Source organism: Mesoplodon bidens (genome assembly GCF_964165515.1).
Source record: "Mesoplodon bidens genome assembly, chromosome: 1".
Lineage (NCBI taxonomy): Eukaryota > Metazoa > Chordata > Mammalia > Artiodactyla > Ziphiidae > Mesoplodon > Mesoplodon bidens.
Window position 1 is genome coordinate 107,198,286 of NC_138176.1, and position 21,773 is coordinate 107,220,058.

At 59.6% G+C, this 21,773-nt stretch overlaps 2 protein-coding genes across 2 annotated transcripts in view; one reads left to right on the plus strand and one right to left on the minus strand.

Moving 5' to 3' along the window:
• Positions 1-2,732: 2,732 nt before the first annotated feature.
• ATP5ME (ATP synthase membrane subunit e) lies at positions 2,733-4,349 on the plus strand. The gene is made up of 4 exons (XM_081243404.1): positions 2,733-2,887; positions 3,191-3,245; positions 3,704-3,802; positions 4,271-4,349. The coding sequence occupies exons 1-4, from the start codon at positions 2,852-2,854 to the stop codon at positions 4,294-4,296; spliced, it is 216 nt and encodes a 71-aa protein (XP_081099530.1). The 5' UTR covers positions 2,733-2,851; the 3' UTR covers positions 4,297-4,349.
• A 1,716-nt stretch (positions 4,350-6,065) lies between these two features.
• Positions 6,066-21,773, minus strand: part of PDE6B (phosphodiesterase 6B) — a gene marked incomplete at both ends in the record, with an annotated part of 28,389 nt that continues 12,681 nt past the window's right edge. The window contains 19 exons of the mRNA XM_081220156.1: positions 6,066-6,127; positions 6,968-7,124; positions 8,281-8,364; positions 9,762-9,836; positions 10,152-10,215; positions 10,747-10,854; positions 11,097-11,197; positions 11,602-11,689; positions 11,923-12,032; positions 12,353-12,460; positions 13,559-13,705; positions 14,224-14,289; positions 14,684-14,827; positions 15,016-15,165; positions 15,867-15,914; positions 16,085-16,151; positions 16,947-17,011; positions 17,901-17,975; positions 18,067-18,207. Coding sequence (XP_081076282.1) covers positions 6,066-6,127; positions 6,968-7,124; positions 8,281-8,364; positions 9,762-9,836; positions 10,152-10,215; positions 10,747-10,854; positions 11,097-11,197; positions 11,602-11,689; positions 11,923-12,032; positions 12,353-12,460; positions 13,559-13,705; positions 14,224-14,289; positions 14,684-14,827; positions 15,016-15,165; positions 15,867-15,914; positions 16,085-16,151; positions 16,947-17,011; positions 17,901-17,975; positions 18,067-18,207 — 1,860 coding nt within the window. The remainder of the gene's footprint in view (positions 6,128-6,967; positions 7,125-8,280; positions 8,365-9,761; positions 9,837-10,151; positions 10,216-10,746; positions 10,855-11,096; positions 11,198-11,601; positions 11,690-11,922; positions 12,033-12,352; positions 12,461-13,558; positions 13,706-14,223; positions 14,290-14,683; positions 14,828-15,015; positions 15,166-15,866; positions 15,915-16,084; positions 16,152-16,946; positions 17,012-17,900; positions 17,976-18,066; positions 18,208-21,773) is intronic.

Below are 21,773 nucleotides of genomic sequence, written 5' to 3' on the forward strand. Positions count from 1 at the left end.
CGTTGGTGGCACCAGATGTTGGAGGCCACCACAAAGTCAGGGAGAAGATGCCCTGGTCCTTGGTGGTGGGGTGCAGAGTTAGTGGCAGGAAGGGGTGGAGGTGGTGGGTCTGCAGGCCGAAGAGGAGGAGGAGGCCGGTGGGTGGATGAAGTGGGCAGATGGGATTCCACGGTCTCGTACCTGGAGAACAAGTTTTCTTAGCCTCCGGGGCCAGGTCTGGGTGGGGTTGGGATGAGCTGCAATCACTGGATGGGGGTCCTCAAGGGCACATCTCCGAGCCACACAGCACCTGCTGCGGCTGGAGGGCGAGGGGCACACACCCTCCGTCACGTGGTGCTCCTGCCATCCGCGATCCCAGGGTCAGCTCACCATTTGAGGAACCTGGCTGGGGATGCGTGACCCGCCTGGAGGGGCCTGGGGGCTCCTGGGGGCTCTGTCTGGAGGACCCCTGGAGGGCTAACGTGTGACCGATGTGGGACACCTGGGCCTGGGCTACGTGGGGACCCCATCACTCCCAACCAGGCGGGTCTGGGTGCAACGCCGGGACGGACCTCGGCCGGGCTGCGGGAGTGGGGAACAGCACACCGAGAGAGGGGTAGGCCCATGGGGTCTGTGCTCAGGAGGCCCAGGCTCGGGGAGGGCCAGAGGAGGCTAGCTGAGCCCCTGGGGAGCTGTCCTGCGGCTGGCCTCGGTCTGAGCACAGCTCTAAAGATAGCCTCAGAGCCTGGCTCCTGGGAGAATATCGGGATTCAGCACAGACAGCTGGCCCTGACAGGTGCAGGGGTGTCAGCAGGCAGCCCCTGCGTCCTGAGCCAGGTTGGATGCCAACCCCCCGACCCCACCCCACAGTCCCCAGGAAGGACTGTGGGCCAATGTGGGTCTCCCCGGCTTCAGGGGTCTTCCCTGGGCGGTTTCCGTAGCGTGTGTTCCTGGGCCTGTGCGCGCCCTCCACTAGCCGCCACTCCCCCGGGCACCGTGGAAGCTACCGGTATGTGGTCCCCCCACCAGCACTCTGGCCCCACCTTCAGCCCCAGAGAAATTTATTTTTGATTCTGGAAAAAGGAGTTGCTGAGGAATCTGGTTTATTTTAAAATGCAGGGAAGGGAAAACACATTTGCCTCCTGAGGTCATCTGCCCGGCTACTCCAGGGCAAAATGGAGGTGGAGGGGTGGTGCTCAGCATCCCCACACAGCATGTGGGCGGTGGAGGAGGATTACTTTGTGCCTTGTGGAGTCAATGTGTGCTTACAGCTCCTTGGGAAGGAATGAGTGGGGAGGGGGCGGGTCAAGAGGCCCTCCCCCTACCCCAGGCCCCGCAGAGGCCACAGAGGATGGGTGTCAGGCAGGAGTCCTCAGAGGGTTCAGAAAAGAGCCCAGCTGCCCTGTAGGATCCGCCTTGGCGTTCCCACTCCCAGCCCAGGAAACAGCACAGGTGATTTACTAGTTTCCCAGTGGAAGGCCCAGAGCCAGGACTCCCCAGCAAATGGAGAGGGAGCAGGGTCTGCTCAGGCCCCTGGTGGCTGCCAAGGGGCTTCCCCTTGGTGCAGATTTACTGAGCACATTCTATGTGCCCTGGAATTTCTGTCCCTGCATTCTATTCTCTTTAGAATCGGAAGTGATCTCCCCTAGCAGTGGAGCAGGGATGCTTGTGAGCCCCCAGCCCTGGTTCTCCGGGAGTTTATGCCTGGAGCAGCGCAGGGCCCAGGGCATGGGTGGTCCTCCCACCAGACCCCCAAGCCCCGTTGCCATGGGAACTGTGTGTCAGCACAGCAGGCTCAGTTGGGAGGCTGTCTGGCCACCACTGCCCATCTCTGGGCAGCCTCTTTGCACACCTGGGCTCGGTCAACTGTGTCTTCGCTAGGGCCGACCACAGATCTGGAGGAGACAGCCTTCTCCTCTGAGGGGGCCAGTGTACCCCACCAGTGCAACCCCTGCCTCCCCAATAGAGGGCAGCAGAAGTGAGAATGAGGACTTGTCTGATGTGAACCGTGAAGCTTGGGGCTGCATGATCCTGAGGGCAGGAGTCGGGGAGACCCAGGGAGCAGGCTCTGCTAGGGTGGCCTTCTCAGGAAGACCTGAGCCCCCTTCTGCTGGAGAGGCTCCTAGGGTGAGGAAGCTCTAGCTCTGCTGGGGGGCTGGGTCCGGGACCGGGGGTGGGGGTTGCAGGAAGGGGCACCCCAGGCAGTGCACTCCCGGGAAGCGACTCGGAGGCCACATGGTCGGCCTGACCTGTCTGTGAGCCCAGAGGGGCCAGCCACGGCCACCCCTCTCTGCTGGGAGCCAGCCTGCACTCAGGTTACATTTTGTACCCGGACCCCGGATTCCCTGCCCAGAGCCTCGAGCCCCTTCCTGGGCTGTCCTCTGGGCTGGCCTGGGGCTGCTGCGGGCCTGGACGTGGCTCGGCGTGGTTGGGGCCGCACTGCCGCAGTGGGCGGGGCAGGACAGCCCAGGGAGGGAGGATAGCAAGCACTCTATTTCTCACTTTGTAATGTGGACTTATACTTTACAAATATTTGTACCTGTGGTGTGCGGGCCTCGATTTGTGCTCAACCTGGTCCGAAAACGTCAGTGCCTGGAGGGGTCGCACCCGCTCTGGGGAACCAGCACGTGCCGCCTGGGCCACTGCGCATGCGGAGCCAGTCGCGAGCCGCGCGCCTGGTGACGTCACCCCTCCGCGAACGGGCGCGCGCGCCGTTCTCCCTCCGGCCGCCAGGGGGCGGCTCCGGCGCCTTCTCGCCGCTGACGGCGCATGCGCCCACCCGGGTGAGCTTCTGCGTCTCCAATGTTTTCCGGGCCCTTGCAGCGTCCTTCTCGGTCCGCGTTGTGCTTCCGGTACGGAGGTCACGGGCAAGATGGCTCCGCCGGTGCAGGTCTCTCCGCTCATCAAGGTGAACCAGGTTTCCCGGCCGCGGCCGGGTGCTCGGCTCCGCGTGGGCCCGCGCGTGAGCGACTCCGCGGAGCTCGAGACTTCCGGCCCGGCCTCCGCCCGGCGGGACAACCATCCCTCTCTCACCCCACCGCGCCCCGACCCGGAGGCTGCGATCCCCCCCCCCCCCGCATCGGCCCCAGACGCCGCGGGTGCGAGCCCCCCTTCCCCGCACCCGTCCCCAGCGCCCCGGACCCCCTGCGGGCTGAGAAAGCCCCCGGACCCCGGTTCCGCTCCGCCGGTTCTGACCGCCCTTTCCCCGCAGCTCGGCCGTTACTCCGCCTTGTTCCTCGGCGTGGCCTACGGAGCCAAGCGCTACAGTGAGTGACCACGGGCGGATACAGCCGTCCCAGCCCACGGGGCGCTCACGGGGCTTCTCGAAGGCGATGCGGGGTCCCCGGTGCCGGGCAGTAGACGCGCTCGGGCAGGAGAGGGGGCAGGGCGGGAGGCTCCAGACCCAGAAACCCGAGCGGGCTGGACCCTTGAGCGCCGCCGCGGCAGGCGTGTAGTTTGGTCCGGCAGCCCCTTGCAGCACAGAGACCTGAGTGAGGGGCAGCAAGACGCCTGGGGTGGCAGCGGGGACCCTATAGCTGCCCTCCGGGTTGGGCTCTCTGTTGAGTGAGTGTCAGGCCTTGACGTATATCTAGGTAAAGCAGGTACCTGTGGCGTTCACAGTGCACTTGAAGATGACTTTGCTTGTGGACTGAATTCCTTTTGCTCAGCGCTTCGGTGAAAAAGTTCATTGATGTCATCCCTCCCCTTCCCTTTCCTTTAACAGATTACCTGAAACCCCGGGCAGAGGAGGAGAGGAGGATAGCAGCTGAGGAGAAAAAGAAGCAGGATGAGCAGAGACGCATTGAGAAAGAACTGGCAGAAGGTACTCGTGTTGTCGAACCTCATGGATTTGTTCTCCACCCGGATTTCCAGAAACAGCTGCTACTCCAGATGAGCCCCACAGTGGAGGGGAAGGGCTGCCTTCTTGGTCCCTGCTGGCCCCTGGGTCCTCTTCTGGGGGAGTGGGAGGGAGAGCAAGTGTGGGTGTTGGGGGTGCACGGTGATAACTCCCTTTAGTGAGGCCTGGGCCCCTAGGCCTTGGAGGTGAACTGTCTGCCACCCTCAGAGAGGCCCCAGGACCAGAACTAGGCTCACCTCTCCTTGCCTGCGGCAGCAGGTTCCAGTCAGGACCGGCAGGGATAAGGAAGGCCCAGGATGGGAGTGGCAGCAGAGCATAGCCAGGCTCACCATGGAATGAGATACTGGGTGGTTTAACACCGAACGTCGAAAGTGGGCCCTTTGGATGGCCCGAGTGTGTAATGGCGCATCTGTTTTCCTTCCAATTTTTCAGCCCGAGAGGACAGCATATTAAAGTGAGCCCGCCTTTCCCCAGAGCAGTGTGGATGAATAAAGCCTCCTGTACTGTGTGATTCTCTGACTTTCCTTTACTGTCCCCAGTTGTTTAGTTTCTGGACTCAGACTCAGCAGTTGTGTTCCTACCTTCTCAGGTTATGTGGGGTGTGGATGGGGAGGGATTCCAGAAGAACCAGTCAGTGACCAGTGCATAAACCGGGCGGGATGCACAGAACCTCCATCGCCTGCTCTGGGGTATGTGTGGCAGAGGCCAAAGGATGCAGTCTGTAGCGGAGACACAGCTGGCCAGGCGTTGTGAGCGCTGCTCCGTCTTCTATGCTCCGAGCCTGGCCCAGACCTTTGGATGGGCAGGGGAGGGGCAGGCTTTGCAGGTGGTGGGGGTGGAGATGGCCTGATGCCTTTACGGTTGGGACCTGGATTTCCATCGCCCTCCTGCACATTCTCCCCTTGACCCCAGGGATGGGATGTGGCCTTCTGAGGACCAGGCTGGGGTGCAGCTAGGTGTTCAGGGGGCTTAGGCCTTTGTGCCGGAGCAGACGGCAGACTCCACCCCTGGTGGCTGTGGCCTTTCATCCCCAGGCCTGGTGTCAGAAGTCACTGTTCCCAGTTTTGTGCCAGGAACAGATTGCCTAGGCTTAGAGCCCCAGTTTATTTGTCAAATGAGTTCATCTGCAAACGTGAAGAGAAAGAAGCGGCGTACAGCCCTGTTTTCAGTTAAGGTGAGGCTGGAGTGTGTGATGGTGCACACCCCCTGGGGTATCCTGAGGTTGGTGGGTAGCTGGCACTGGGTCCCCCTGGGAACCTGGAGGAGCCCCCAATCGCAGGCCCTTGTCACCACCAGGTGCCACTGAGCTGAAGGTTTTGTGGGGCGTGTCCATCCCCCCACCCCCACCCCCGCCGGGAGCGCTGGCAGAGGGCAGCATCTTGAACCGGGCTTAAAACAACTCATTTGGCCTTGCAGTTCTGGCCAGGGATGCAGCCAAGAAGAGTTTCCACTATCTGGAAACATTTGCTTTGGAGCTAACGTTGAGTTAAAAGTCCTTAATTTGTGTCAGGTAATTTAGTACCCATTTCAAGTGTGGGTCTTGCGTTGTCCCATTTGGGTCTGACTCGCTTTTCTTCCCGGCTCAGAACCATTAATTAGGTCCTTGGAGGCATGTGGTTGCTCCCATGAAGGAAACCTCAGTGGTGCAGGAGGACTTGGGCAGACCACAGGCGCTGGTCCGTCAGTGCAGTTCAGAGCAGCTCCCGAGCAGCGTTTATTACAGATTATTTCTGCACAGATCACTCAAGTCTGATCACTGCTGTTCTTACAGCCTGGACCTTTCTGGCAGGATTTTCTGGTTGGTCACAAATGAACATCCTCCGCCAAATAAAAAAAGGGCAGTGTGTTTTCTTTTGATTTTATTCTAAATTTTTGTGCATACATTTTTTCCTAAACCAGATGGGAATTGGCATCTATGTATCCATTTCTCCACCCATATATACATAGATACATGTGCAGTGTGAATATATTCACCCAGTGCTTTTAGACACAGTTCACAGACCCTTTTTGAAGATCTTGGTGGTATTACTATGCATCCAAAAGATGGATGAGCGTAAGGTAGGCTACACTGTTCAAATTGTTCGTAGTTGGCTTTGGTTCGTAAACATACAAACCTTAAATTCAAAATATCCAAAATGGTCTTCAGTTATTTTCTCAGGCTTCTTAACCTCTTGTACCAGTGGTTAGAGGCACAGCCCCAGTGGGGTGAGGGGGCCCGCTGACCGGCTCACAGGATGCAGCAGGTGGAAGACTGGGGTGCAGGTCCGCCGTTGCAAATTTCTGTGCCCGCTGCAAGAGAAGACAGGAAGGTGAGCGAGAAACGGGCGCGGCCAAGCTCCTCCCCTCCACACACCCTGCAGGAGGAAGGGCAGAGATGGCCTGGTTGGCCTAAGCTGATCAGCCCAGCAGTTCCTAGTTTAGCCCTTGGTGACGCTCCAGCCTGGGCCTCTGAAGCTGGCTTGTTTCTATTGGTTCCCTCCCCTGCGGGACGTTTCAGGGAATGGCGACAAAAGTTCCAGAGCGCAAGCAAGCAAAAACCAAGGCAACAGCTCACAGGTTCTGATTTGGGGGGTGTGCTGAGCGGTTATAACAGAACCACGTTCCCGCAGTGCAGGGTGAAGGTGAACAAGTGACCTGCACGCAGCGCAGGGAAAGACCCCATGCACACTGACTCCTAGCTTGCGTCCTGTCGTCTTCTGTGGGTCTGCTGTTTATCTCTGAGGCTGGCGTGGGAGTGTAGGTAGAGTTTCTGAGCTCCTTAAGGGCACTGGTGATTGATCATGGGACAGAGGAGCTGTTAAGAGTTCACGGTGTTTCAGCGGGGCTTTCCTCCCCTTTATAGAGGAAGTAACACTCAGTTACTTCCCTCTTGAGTTCCTGGCTAGGACCCCGAGCGCGCCCTTGCAGCCCGTGCTCGTTAGCTACACTGAATCAGCAGGGCTGTTCCTGTGGGATGGGCCTCCCCACGTGGCCGCCTGTGCCCTGTGCAGCCAGGAGCCCTGGAGAGCCGACCACAGGGCCTCCTGAAGCCTGGCTTTTCTCCAGATTGAACTCTGTTGCCTCATGCCCGCCCCCCGCAGGCCGGGCCCAGCTGTGTGGTCCTGGTGGCGGCAGGGGTGGAGCGCAGACCTTTCTTGGCCGCCGTCCTCTCCGCCTCCTTCCTCTGCTCCTCCTCCAGGGCCTTCACCTTCTCCTCGTGCTCGTCGGCCAGGGTCTTCCACTCCTTCCTGTTGTTCTGCAGCCGGTCGAACATGGGCAGGATCTCCTCGTGGAAGCGGGAGAACTCCTGGAAAGGGAACCGAGAAGTCGGGCCACACCCCCAGCGGCTCCTGGGCAGGCTGGGCTGGGCTGGGCTGGGGCATGGAGGTGCCACGTTCCCAGCAGAGGCCTGAAAAGGGAGAAGGACTTGGGGGTTTGTGTCCTTGAGGTTAGAACAGGAGCTGCGGGGCGAGGTCCCCAAGAATAGAGTAGAAAACATCAAAGCAGAAGGGACTTTCCCCCAGCAGGGGGGCTGGGAAGGCGGGCCAGACGTGCAGGTCTTGGGGCTCCTCCACCCTCTCTCATACACACGTTGTACGTCACACAGAGCCCGTGCTCATCCGGGAACACGTGTGAACGCCCACAGGCTGTGCGGGTGGACGCAGGCGGGGAAGGCAGTGGGAGGGGAGTGCCTGGTGGTCCCAGGCAGTGACCACCTCAGGACCTGCATGTGCACCCTGGTCCCGCCTCCCTCCCCAGCACTGACAGCCCCCCACCTTGGTGGGGGCAGAAAAGGGAGCTGGTGTTTCAGTATAGGGAAGCATGAGACCTCGGGGGCTGGGGTGGGGAGTGGGGCAGGAGGGACGTCACTCAACCTGAAAACCTCCTCGGAGTGTGGGGTCTGCCCCCCCCAAGACGGGCGGGACCTGTGACGTCGTGGTGTGTGTCACTCGGGAGGGCTCTGCCCCCTCACTCCCTGGCCAGTCCCCGGAGCTGATGTCACAGCACCTGCCCCAGAACTTGGCATGCGTCCCACTGTCACTCGGCTGTGCCCGGGTGTTTGCTGGGCTGCGTGCACCCAGCTGGCGAAAGTGGACCACCCTCCTCCTCCCAGGGTTCAGACACCGAACAAATGCACTGCACATATACTGCAGTCAGTGCCCTGAAAACAGTGTGCAGGCCCTGGGCGGGGGTGCCTTAAATGGGGTTCGGGAAGGGACGTTTGAGGTACGACCTCGAGGTGAGCAGGAGGACATTCTGGGAGGGAGAAATTGGGGGGGGGAGAGCTCATGGTGCTGCTGAGGAACTGATGGGGAGGGGACCCCCTTAGGGTGACACTGAGGATTTTGATTCTAAGTGCAGATTCAAGGGGGATGGGAGCCACCATCCCCTCCGCCCCCCCCCATGCCCACCCCCCGCCCCTTCCCTTCAAACCCAGCCAGGCCCTGGGCCACCCTGCTCACCTTGTACACGAACGTGCACACAAAGTCAATGAAGCCGACCTGCAGTTTGGGGAGCTCGGCTGCCTTGTTCCGGTCCATCATCGGCTTGTGGGGGAGCAGGGACACGGTGAGGCACCTGGTGGCAGGCATGCCTGACACCTCCCCAACCCCCCAGGACTCAGCCCCACCCTAGCTCGATGAAATTGTCCACGGAGACAAGAGTGAGCAGCGCCCTGGGGATGAGCTGGCCTTGGAAGGGAAAGCCAGGATGCCCCTTCCCTTCCGAGGCACCGTCCCATTCTGGGGAGCTGCCCTAGGCAGCGCTGGGCTCAGGCCACGTCAGCCAGGGGTGGAGCGCGGAGCCCCTTCCTCCAGCTTCCCCCACCTTGAGCTATCCATGGTGCTGACCCAAGGCCTGGCCCGTGACTCCCAAGGGGGCAAACCCCGGATGCTCTTGAAGGAGCTGTCCTTGGTGTCCAGACTCTGGACCCTCTCCCCCGCCCCCACCCCCCCACCCCCGGTTGCCTCCTGGCAGGCTGTTCCCCGGAGTTTCCCCCTGTCTGGAGCTCGGCGTGCTGGAGTGAGCCGTGCAGGACCCTAGAGGCCTGGCCCGGAGGAGACAGACAGGATGCCTGCCCTTCCCCCAAGAGACTTTGCTGGTTGGTCAGGGCACCCTTTCCTGCAGTCTGCGCCTGGCCCCAGAGCCTTCCCAGCCCGGTGCTCAGAGAGCTCTTCAGTAGCTGGAGTTGGCTTGTGAGACAAAATCTCTCTCCATCTCTTCTGCCCATTGTTGGGTAATGCTCGTGTCCTTGTCCCCATGCAGGTGCCACTTCGGTCTAACAACAGATTCCTGACCCCCACATTGCTGAGCTGACGATCCCGGCATCGTTATGGCCCTGAAGGCAGACTAAGTTCTAGTCACGCCCAGACTGGCCTCCCTCCCTCACCTCCGCCCCTGTGAGGCCCGGTGACCGTGGCGCACAGGTCCAAGCCCCAGGTCCTTCCAATACTGGACGGCCCTACCCTGCACACCACTCCAGCCCTCCCCCCACCGCTCCCCGCCTCCTCTCCCCCTCCTCCCTGCAGCCTCAGCCACATCCGGGGTGAGCCCTGGACTCTAGCCACCAGCTCTCTCCCCATGGGCCAGGCCTGCCCTGCCCTGGGCCTTCCTGGAGCAGCTCACGGCCAGGCAGGGGCTCACTGCAGAGCTGCCTGGGCCCATGGAGGCTTTCGGTTATGAGCCACAGTCTGGCTCTGCAGCTTCGGCAACGGCTTTCCATCACTGCAGGGCATCACAGTTTTACCCAATCCCTGTCTTTTCCACAATTTACCCAGATTCGGTCCCAGCTAAATTCTCACCAGACTCATGTCACATGACCCCACAAAGTGAGAGTTAGGTCCCAGGACCCCAGAACCCCCAGGGGTCCCCTGTCTGGAGCAAGCCAGGCCTGAGGCTCCCAAGCACTGTGATGGGTAAGGAGGATTCTGGAAGCAACACTCACAATGGGCTGCTGATCCAGAACCGTCCTCTCCAGGTCCCCTTGTTCCCAGAACTCAGCTGCCACCAGCAGAGCGACCTGAAAGGCACACAGAAGGCAGGCATGCTGTGGATTCAGTGCTTGGTCAGATATTGTCCTGAGATCCTGTCAGGTTGGCCAGTGCCCTTGGTCTTCTGCACCCCAGACTCTGGTGTCCCTACCATTCAGGTTGGGCCTGGCACACAGGAGTGCGGCAGCCCGTTCCACCATGGCGGCACTGGCTGGGCCCCAGAGCTGGGCAGCAGCCCTCGGTACTGCTTGCAGATGAATGGGTGTGTTCCCGCATCCCAGGCTCCACCTAGACGCAACCCCATGAGGACGGGCAAGCCGTCTGGGGCCCCGCGTGACTCTGACCTTGCTCTGGACTTCCCAGGGCTTGGTGATGGCAGACAGGTCACACGCCGTCATCATCATGGCCCTGTGGGCAGACGGAGCTCCAGGCACATCCACACTGGCCTCCCTTCTTCCCCTCCACCTCTGCAAGGCCCGGTGACCATGGGGGCACATGTCCAAGCCCCAGTGTCCTTCCGGCAGTGGACGGTCCTACCCTGCACACCGCTCCAGCCCTCCCCCCATGCTCCCCGTCTCCTCGCCCCTCTCCCTAGGCAGCCAGGGACTACAACGAAGGTCAGCAAGTGCTTCTTGGGGACCAGTGATTTACACATACTTCCTAATTGGGCCTCTGGGACAGGCCTGGGGCTGGATGTAGTTCTGAATGTCCACTTTGCAGGCGAAGGGATGGAGGCTCATGAAGCGAGCATGCTATTTAATTGTGCACATGGCCTGTCCAACCCCAAGTCCTGCAGCTGCTCCCCTGCAAGGAGAGCGGGCAAGGCGAAGCTTTTGCGTGAGGCGTTGAAGCTGTCGAGAAGTGAGCTGTTCTTGCTCTGGAGCGTTGGGGGCCCTGGGGCTCCTAGTCCTTCAGGGGGAGATGTCGCCCTGCACTCACATGACTATCTCCTTCCGTGTCGTCTCCAGGGAGAGGTACTCCACCCAGCTCTTCCTGTCCTCGTAGTTCTGGGACTCATCCACAATCTTCTGGAACATCGTCCTCTTCCTGAACCCCAAGGACAAAGGGAGGGAGTCGACCCCCGCCCCCTCACGCCACGCAGGACCACACGTCCTCCTTGATCTCAACCCCACCCGCCCTTCCAGGAGAGGAACCGAGGTGGGGAGTGCAGGCTTTGTGGGGCCCCGGGGCGGGTTGTCTGCCTGGAGCCCCAGGTGCCCCCCAGCCAGGCTCCCTCCCCATGGGGCCTCCTGGTGGTCTCCACGAGGCGGGTGGGCGGCGGTACCCACTTGAAGTAGAGCGCCAGGTCTGTGGCGATGATGGCGATGTCCATGAGGTGGATCACATGCTCGTGCTGCCGCCGGTTCAGGTTCTGATAGATGTTCAGGGTCTGCGAGCGGGGCTCTGGTCACAGGTGCGTCCCCTGCACACCCCACCCGTTCCCCTCCCCCACCCCTCCTGGAGGTCATCCCTCTGTCCTTCTTGGCATTGCTGGCCAGCTTCTACCCAAGGGTCATGGGCCCCAGACCCAGGTGGCCGCACATTGCACCGGGAGGCCCCCAACCCCCTTCTCCCCCCCAACACTCTGGGGACCTGAGCCCACCCCACCCCCAGTGAGGGCATTTCCAAACTGGAATCACCAGGCCTGTCCCATCACCCCCATCGCCACCACCACAAAGCCTGCCTCCCACCAGAGCTGTGTGGTGTGTGGACGCTGGCAGTGGAGTTCCAGGGGTGCAAGCGAAGGTCAGTCAGCCAGGAAATACAGCAAGAGAGTAAAGGGAGGGCACACACCTCCTCGGAGAGCAGGAACTTCCCGAACTCCAGGTGGTGTCGTTCCAAAATCGAGGAGCCATGGAGCTTGGCTAAAGGGTTCTGGGATCTGTTACAGAGGTTTAATTAAAAACAAGCAGTGGTCAGAAGCCCCAGAGCACTCTGTTTGCCCCCAGCTCCCCCCATGAGGAAGGGGCGCCCCTGTGGGTGAGGCAGGCCCTCAGAGGCGAGCGCTTTCCCCAGCTGCTCTGCTGGGAGGCGAGCTCTCCGCAGCGCCCTCCCCAGGGACGCTGTGGCTGACTCCTGTGCACAGCCACGTGGGCGCCCCAGGAGCGCGCCTACTTCATCTGGTACAGGTTGTTGGTGCCCCGGTGGTCGATGTCGTGGCACAGGCCGGCGGTCACCATGGCGAAGGCCTCCAGGTCTGTGTAGTAGCTCTTCAGTTTGCCCGTCTGCAGAGACAGGGGCCCACGATCCTGCAGCCCGGTCAGCACCCTCGCCCGCCCTTGCTTCCCTGCTCTGCTGGGTGGGGGTGGGGGGGTGGGAGGCGGGGAGCTGGGCCCGACCCCACTGCCCCTTCCCAGCTCAGGTGCTCTCCATCCACTTCCCGGGCTGGGGGTGTGCGCCAGTCAGAGGGGCCTCTGCCCTTGAAGGACCCCACCTCCCACATGGAAGAGCCGCCACCTAGGGTGCTGCCCTTGGAACCGGGAGGGTCTTCACCACCCTGATCAGAAGGGTGAGCCCTCTCCCCACCCCTGCCGCACCTACGCACCATGAGAAGCGTGAACATCGTCTGGGCCACGTTGAAGCCGTGGCGCCAGTTGTGGTAGGTGATTCTCCGGTACCCCTTGCTCACGGAGAACAGGAACCGCACCAAGACCTGAGGGAGGCGGAGACATGGGCTCCAGGCACCGAGCGCCCGGTCCCACCGTCGCTCTCCCAGCTGACAGCTGTGGGAAAGGCCCACGTCCCGTCCCCGCCCCACCACTGGCCTTTCGTGGGTGGCACCTGCGGGGTGCACCAGGGGTGGCAGGCAGCCAGAGGGGCGGAGCCAAAGCCAAGAGCAGCTCCGGAGTTCACAGGGCGTCTGGGGCCTCCGTCCTATTGCCAAGCCCCAGATTGGGACAAGGACCCCAGGCGAGGGGGCTGGGATATTTCAGAAGACAAGGTCCATTTCAGCCATGGGTATCTGAATGGGGCAGGATGTGCCCAGTGATGGGGGAAAGGGGATGGTGGCTGAAGGTCCAGAGGCCGAGGGGTGGCAGGAGGGTGAGCAGTTATCTCTGGACGATAGAACATGGGCCCAAGGGAGCCTCTCATTGCTTCCACTGTGGTTTTTAGGGCCAGAAATTATTTGGAAATTTTTTATTCTGTTAATACTTTCTACAGTTTATTTCTTTTGTGTTTTCCCTTTGTTTTTTGTACAGTGTCTTTAGAAAATGCCAGCCTGCTGCACTTGTTCTCCAGGGCATAGAGAAAGACGGTTCCCTCACTTGGCCTTGGGGAAGCAGATGCTCCCTGAGGTGTGAAGGTGGAGGCAGGGCAGAAGCTGGAAAACCACAGGGAAGCAGCACAGCTGGGAAGGCTGTGCCCCCCTCCCTGGGACAGTCTCTGAGGGGCTCTCTGTGCTCACACCTAGAGGGTACTGTGTGCTTTCTGCACAGGTGCTGGGCTGCTTCTGTCTCCTCTTCCCCCAAAACCAAACACCCACTGCTGCCCAGTGAGGCACTTGATGATCAAACTGCCTGGAGTACCTGTGTAACAAACTTCCCATCCAGCCATCCATCTATCCCTCCATCCATCCATCCAGCCAGCCAGCCAGCCAGTCATGTATTCTAGGCACACTTGCCCCATATATTTTGCTGGCCTGCACTGTCCATTCTGTAATAAACATGTTTGCCCCCAGACGTCCTGCGGGACCTGGGACCCCTGACCACCTCTCCCAGAACTGGGACCCTGATCATGAATGACCCCTCACCTCCTGGGGGATCTGGAACTTTCGAACCACTCCCAGCTCGTAGTACATCTGGATGCCGCATTTGACCAGCTCCAGCTCCGTGCACTCCAGATCAGAGAAGTGGAACTCATAGATATCAAACTTGGTGGGGCCCGGCAGCTCTTGCTTCTGTGGGAAGGATTGTGGGGCTGAAGGGGGCAGACCCACCGAAGCCCCGCCTGTTCCTCATCTTTTCTCCTCTCAGGACACTCTGTCCAGCATCAGTCACCTCAGGTGTCCGGTACCATCAAGCCAGTAGCCTGGGGCACTCACATCCCCTCCCAGCTCAGCCCCCTTCCTCTCCCCTTCTCCCACCTGTGGCACAAAAACAAGAACTTGCCAGCTGGGCAGACATGGTAATGTTGTCAGGGAAACAAACACAGAGATACGTACATACACAGGCACACGCAGAGAGAGACAAGGACACGTGAATATAGGCACACGGACGGACACACAGACACACATGCACTGACACGGGCACACACGATGTGCAGGAACGTGGATGCGTATCAGCGGCAAACATCACAAGCCCATGCTCTGTGCCCAAGCTCACTCTGGCCTCCTGGGAATGGAGGCATTGCCCCCCACCCCCACCCCACCCTCAGGCCTGCCCAGTCTCCACCTGCGGGTGGGAGTCAGGTTCTGACCAAGATTTTCGCCAGTTCGTCCTCCTCGCATTCGTCGGGCTCCTTCCCGAGGCGCTCTCTTGTTGGCTAGGACAGAGAACGTGTGCTATGAGACAGAGCGACAGTGTCAGCTACACCCCTCGTGACTGTGGGACAAAGTGACACTGGGCACAAGAGAACAGCGGGAGCCTCCAGAAGCCCCAGCTGGGGCCTCCAGCTTCAGAGGCGGTGACGATGAGAGCCCAGCTGGCTCTTGGTTCCTGCACGTCCCCGCTTCTCCATGCCTGTCAAAGCTCTCCACTCAGACGATGATGGTGGAAGCCTTGCACTGCACGACCAGAAGGGCTGTGGTCACTGCCTGCTCACAGCTGAGGGCCTGGGGCCCAGGGAAGGGCTGCCCTGGCCACGCGCAGCGAGTGGGACTGCAGGTTGTGCCTTCGCTCCTGGGATGCCCCACCTCCCCACGGGAGCACCGACGTACCAGGATCAACTGGATTTCGTCCTTGTCGCATCTCACGTGGTACAGAACCATGTCCTGGGCAATGTCCTTGCGGTTCTCCAGCTTGTTCATCTTGTCGTAGGTGTCGGTGTTCAGCACCGACCAGCCCAGGAACTGCGTGAGAGACTGCAGGAGCGCGTCACCCACCACGGGCACCCCCCAGTGCACAGGGAGCTCCCAGTGGGCCAGCCTCCAGCCCCGGGATGGGACCTCACAGCTCCTCCCGGGTTCACGTGCCAGCTCAGGGCCCGGAGCAGACGGTGTCCCCACCACACAGGCGTCGTCGCTGGAGCCCAGTGGTGACAGGTGCTTACCTCCATCAGGACTTCATCCTGCTCATCGAAGGGCTTCCCGTCTTTCCTGTTGTAAAACGTTGCAACCCCCACAATCTCCTCCTTCTTGTTGACGATGGGCATGGAGAGGACGTTCTTGATGACCCACCCAGAGTCGTCCAGAGGCCCTTCCTGCAGGGAGAGGCGTCTGGAACTGACCGCTGCCCTGGGTCTGGCCCTGGCTCAGGCCCGGCTTGTCAGCCAGGGAGTGTGAACCTCGCTTCTTCGGCCCTCAGACTGCGGAGACTGGGTCACTGTTCCTGTCTGTTGGCCCCCAAGGGTGCGTGTTGTGACTTCTCCCCGGAGGAGAAGGGAGGCCTTGTCCACAGGGGCGGCCTCACTGTGTGAGTGCTGTGGTCGCACAGGGTCCCACTCTTGGAAGGCCCCCCGCTTGATTGAATGCCCTGCTGCCAAGTTCCTAATAATTGTTGAGCAAGGGGCCTAGCACTCCCATCCCAGTGGGCCTTACAGTGGGTCCTAGCTCACATCCCACTGATGCCTGGCCAGTGAAATACGGACCCTGGCCAGTTCCTGGAGGAGGCCCCGAGAGACAAAGCCCATCTCCACTGGTCCACTTGACCTAGGCCTACTTCAGAAAAGAGCCCACCCTGGTCATGTGTCCCCACATGGAGCAGACGTGAACCCTCGCCAGGCACAGCCGTGCCCAGCCAACACGCAGACCTGTGTGTACGGAACACATGTTTGCTACCGTTAGCCTGTGAGACTTGAGGGTGTTCCTTAAACAGCAAAAACGAATTCAGTCCATCATTTCGGAATCACAATATCTTCTTTCCTAAGTACAATACACTTTCTATGAATGAACAGACAGATACCTGAAATTTGAACATTTCATCAGCCCGGGTATTCATAATGTTACAGATCTGAAAAAGGATCAGAAACACAGTTTCACTTGAAGCAGCCAAATATACAGTATGATTCTAAAATAGACTGTCCAAGCTGATGAGCTTCCAAGTAAGCAAAGCTAGGGCACACAGGCCGGTGGGAAGGGGTGGGGTGCCAGTGACCGAGTACAGGGCTCTGGGGGACTCACAAAGCCACTTTCTGCCACGTAGGTTGGAAGGCCACTGGCAAGGGCCCAGTGATCGGCAGGGGGTGAGCTGTGGGGAGAGAAGCAGAGGGTCAGAAGGACCAGACGCTCAGCTGTGTGTTCATGCTGATTCCCTTCTCTGAGCTCCAGGTGGGTTGTGGGAAGAAGGCAAGGGGGAGGTCAGGGGTGAGGTCTGGGGGTACCTGAGCTGCCTCATTCCTCCTTCTCTGCCCACCCTGAGGCCCCTTGCCCTACAGGGGGCCACATGCTTCATCCCTGCGGGCCTGGCCCTGGATCCCAGTCCCTGCATGGGACCTGCAGTGTGGGGTCCTGACAGGCTTATGGGGCCACGGACGTCACATGGCCATGCGGCTGTAGAGCTGGCAATGGCCAGCTGCCACCTGCCAGTCTCTCTAGGCTGCCCTGACCTCCACCCGGCTCTGCTGCCTGCTGGGCTGGGTCCCCTCCTGTCCCGCCCCACTAGGTGTGCAGTGTTGGGCCTCCCCTTCTGGGGGCTCCACCTGCTGGGCTGGCTGGGTCAACCAAAACGAGACCCTGAGGGCCTCAAAGGCCAGTCGCTCCTGACAGAGCCGCCTGGACAGCTCATCTGATCCCCTGGACATCCACACCAACATCCGTGGGGCTTCGGACCTCCTCAGGCCCCCACTCATTTCCTCCCAGACCAGTAAGTGGGCCTCCCTCCCCACCGCGTCCTGCCGCGCCCCCCAGCTCAGGGAGCACCAAGGTGTGCGGGGCCGAGCCAGGGGCCGCTGACTCCGCCGTGACAGGTCCTCAGGCCAATCCAGCCTGGGTCCGGGGTGGTCCTGCCCTTGGGTGATGCTTCTCATAAAACCCTGACACTTACGGGATGACCTTGATGTCTTCCTTGCCATGGAGGATGTAGTCGATGACTTTGTAGAAGACAATTTCCTGAGAAACAGACCACAGCAGACATGAGGGGCTTCCCGATGGGAACCCGTCACAACATATGCCCACATAATTGCACATAGGCACACAGGTGCACACGATGTACACACACGCCAACCGTCGTGGGACACACATTACACACTCTGGTTTACATTTGTCTTCCCTCCGTCTGTGTCCCACTCAAGCCCACGCAAAAACTGGGCCCTGTACTCCTACACACATATGCATGCTGCTGACCCAGGCCTGTACATCTGTGACACACACACACACACACACACACACACACTCACTCACACTCACATAACTATGAGAAGCTGTGGTCACAGCCAGCCTTTGAGCAGAGACTCCCGCATGCACTTGGCACACAGAACCCATGGAATCCTCTGATGCCCTGTTATTATCCCCATTTCACAGGAGGGGAGACTGAGGCATGGCCAGGCTCTGAAGTATGACCCGGGCTGGACGCACAATAAGTGACAGAGATACCTGTCCATGTCCCTTCCCTGCTCACACACACCCATGAAGCCCCACTCAGGCAGATGTTACAGTGATTTAAGAATAGGGCAGCAGGAGGTTAGGGTCAACCAGGACAGATGTTGGTCTTTACAACCAGGCTGACAGCTCTCGTCAGGAGACCAGGCCTGGCCCTCGGCCCCAAAGCACTGCAGGGCTGGCATCAGGGGAGATGGCCCCGGGGGCCTGACCTCTGCAGCGGTCAGATAGCTAGCGGGCCCACAGCCTCATCCTCGGCCCCCACACACTTCCCCTAGCCCTCCTTCCCTCTCCCACCCTGGATCGGGCCGGGACAGACCCCTTCCCACCCTGGGGTTGAAGCCAGGAAATCCAGGGTGCACGGGCAGGGCCTGTCCCTCCCCCCAACCCCATGACTCACACGGCCGTCAGGTGTGCGTGGACCTGAGTACGGCTGGGCTTCCCCCATCAGCACAGGCCACACGTCAAAGAATTCCTGGGCAGAGGAGAGAAAGGAGTGAGTCACTGAGTCAGCAGTGGAGCTGGGCGAGGCTGGCCAGGAGGTCTTTGGGGCGCTGAGGCCTCACCTTCTCCTTGGTCATGTCCAGGAGGCCCACTGAGTATCGGTCACAGTTCAGATAGGCCCGCACAGTGTAGAAGGCCTTGTGGAACTGCCTCTCGATGTCCGTAAGCTCCTCAAACACCTTGTTGGCTGACCACAGCAGCACCTGGGGAGTGACATACCTGTGGGTCGTGGCCACACCTGCCCACACCGGTCTGACCACAGCGACACCTGGGTGTGAGCTGTCACACCTGAGACACACGCATTCACACATGCTCTGACCACGGGAGCCCTGGGGGACACTGATGACAGTGCCTCTCCCAACGGGGTGCCGGCACCCAGGCTTTGATCCAAGCACATGACACTCTGCTCCCTGCCTCAGGGGCCCTGCAAACCTTCTGGAAGGTAAAGTCTCCAGTCTTTGGCCACATGCCTGCCGCTCACTGCCTGGTGCTGGCATCTGGCTGGGTTAGTGAGTGAATGAGTGAAAACTGAAATCAATTGCCATGAGCTTGAAAGGCAAAGATCTGACCAGCCAGCCCTCCATAATTTAGCCTGTGAGAAGCTGGGGCTTGAGAACATGAATTCATTGTTTCCTGGATGTCAAGTGCTTTTGTGGTCTCTGCAAAGTGAGTTGAGAGTGGCCCTGGCCAGACCCTGCCCCAGACATTGACGCCCAACTGGGCCCCAGGCTGCTGTCCAGGGCCACCCATCAGGCTCTCCTCCCCACCTCCTCAGCCACGGCCCACAGGCAGGTCCCTCTAGACCCCACCCTTTCACACTCACTCACCACCTCCGTGCCTTCTGACCTTTAATAAGGGCGGCCTGGTGCCCAGCCCCTCCTCCTCCACTGCAGTTCTTCCTTGCCTGGCTCCCTTCCTGCCAGCCACCCTCAGGGCCCTCTGCAGCACCCGCACCCTTTGTTGTTACAGGTAGGGATGGGCACTGGAGACTCCACTTGCCTAGAGTCCTTTCACCAGGAGGCAGCCCACTGCCCATCTCGATCTATTGGTAGAGGAGGCTTTCCCAGCAGCCCAGCCCCACCCGCTCTGTGCCCACTTCTCCCCATTGGTGGAGGAGGCTTTCCCAGCAGCCCGGCCCTGCCCCCTCCATGCCCACCTCTCCCCATTGGTGGAGGAGGCTTTCCCTGTGGCCTGGCCCCGCCACCTCTCTGCCCTGTGTCTGAATCGCACTCCCACTGTGACCTCAAAGCTCACTCTGACCAACCACAGGGCCTTTGCACAAGCTCTGTTCTCTGCCTTCACAGCCCTCAGCCCAGAACTTTCTCATCCTTGAGTCTCAGCCTAAAGTGGCTCAGGGAAGGCCCTCCTTGAGCACCTGTGGCACCAGATCCCCTGCAGCACCCCATCTCGTCCCCGGCCTCACAGATGTACAGTCTCATTGTCTCTGGACTCGACCACAAACTCCATGAGGTTGGGAGGCACAGCTTTTTCATGGCTAGAGCAGCACCTGGCCCCTGAGTGCTCAGCGTGCATTTGCAGAGTGCATGGGAGGCGGTGAGATTCGCTGTTCTAAGGATCTTTAATCCTCCCAGCATTCAGAGGGCAGAACCTCACTATCCCATTTTATAGGTGGGGAACCTGAGGTGTCGAAGTTACTTGACTTTCCCGAGGTCACAGAGCTGGGGAGCGGCAGATTGGCATCCTTACCCACTGCGTGTGGGGGGAAGGTAGAGAGTTCCGTGCCGGGTGCATTCATTTCCAGGCCATTAGCAGCAGGGGACTGAGGTGCTTAGTCACCAGGTGACAGAGGAAGGACATGCAGGGCAGTGGGTGTGGGTGACCATGGAGCCCCCCCTCCCCCGACACACGTGGGAGACTCCTAGGTGGCAGACTCTCTTAGGCGACCCGTGTGCCAGTGTGAGCAAGTTTGTGAGTGTGGGTGTGTGTGAATGTGTGCATCTGAGTGTGAGTGTGTGTGAGTGTTAGTCACCTGTGCATCTATCCCACAGGTACTTGCTGAGCTATCCCTGGGTACCAGACCTGGTTGGGACCAGAACCCATGTCACAGATGTCAGGGTGGGGGAGGTCGGGCGCTCAGGGATGTCCTGGACAGCTGAGCTCAGGGGTGAGGGTGTCTGGGCCACACACCTAATTTCTGAGCCATCTGAGTACTTCAGTCCCCAAACTCATCCCCTAGGAGGGAGACAGAGTGAGAAGGTGTCCCAGCACAGCCTCTAGGCGAGACCTTCCTCCACTCTCCACCCTGTCCCCTCCTTCTGTCCCGGCAGAGAGTGTCCTGTCTCCCCTGCCCTTCCAGTGCCCCAGTCAGACCAAGGACCAGTCCCCACGTTGGACCCTGCTCTGAAGCAGGTTCTAATATGGCCCCAAGGAAACGGGGGCTCAGCGGGCCAGGCAGCATGTCCACGGTGGTCTGAAGCCAGGTGCACGGGCCACCCCAGGCTTCTGCCCTTCCCCTTCTTCCTGTTTCCATTTTTAACTCTGAGTTGAGTCCAGGGTGCACCCTGAGTGAGGTGCAGGAATCTTCGGAGGCACCTGTAGCCACTGCCAGGTCAGGGTTTAGAGTTTTCCAGCCCCCAAGAAGGGGGCTTTCACTGCCAAGGGAGTGGGTTCAATCCCTGTTTGGGGAACTAAGATCTCACAACCCATGCGACCAAAAAATAAATTAATTAAATTAAATTAAAAATTCAGAAAATTACATTAAGGCAAAGGTAATAAATATGCAAACGCATTGCTTCCTCATTATTTCACTACAGTTCACTGTTATTCATACTCTTAAGGTTTCTGATGGTGGAAAGAAGGTCCACACTATGGCAAGTCTCTTCCCAACCTCGTGTCCAGTGACATCACGGTGGGAGCTGCAATGACAGAAACCAGCCTGCACTGCCCAGGGTGGAGAGGAGAGCCAGCCCCTCCTTGCTGTCTCCAGACTCGCATATGCTGACTTCCGAAAGCTTCCACTTGTTCACAGATCAGGGGTGTGCGACAGCATTGGAGCCTGTATGCTCTCTTTGTAGCTCCTGAATCGGGATGTCTCCCACCCCATCCTGAGAGGGGCAGCACACATGCTCCAGGCTTCACACCAGCCAGTGGGTCGTGGGCAAAAGCACAGCCTGGGGGGCAGCACGGAGGCCAAGGCCCTGCACCCCTGGGGACTTTCATCAAGCTGTGGTGCAACATGGACTGTTGGGCAGTCAGCTAAAGCTGGCCAGTCAGCTTGACGCAGCAGGTCTGAGATAAATTCCAACATCCCAGGGTCAAACCTATGATTTCTTTGTTGCTTCTATGGCCTCTGACCAAAGTGGCTGAGACACTCTCAAAAAGGGATTAACGGGAGCCCCTGAGCCAGAGTCCATGGAGATAGTGATCAGGACTGACTGACAGTGGTTCTTGACTTGGGGAGGGCGGCCTAGGACTCTGGAGGGTTGCTAAGGTCTGGGGGAGGGAAGGGTGGGCACTCTGCTGAGAACTGCTTTAATTCGAGGTCAGGGCTCCCCTACAGCACGAGGAAGAAGCGGGCACCAGGCTGAACCACAGGCAACACGGCAGCCAGGCTTGGTTCATTTTAGACTTTTCTTTGCAAAAAGAGCTGTGAGGTAGAGCTGTGAAGCAATTAGGTTTCTTTAAAATGCTGTTCAGAGTGTAAGGTCTCAGAAACGGCATTCTACTGGGATTAGGCGATGTCTGAGTGGAAATCAAAGTACTTAATTGAGACGTGTATGCCCATTGTTGGAAGTCCCCTTCAGAACTC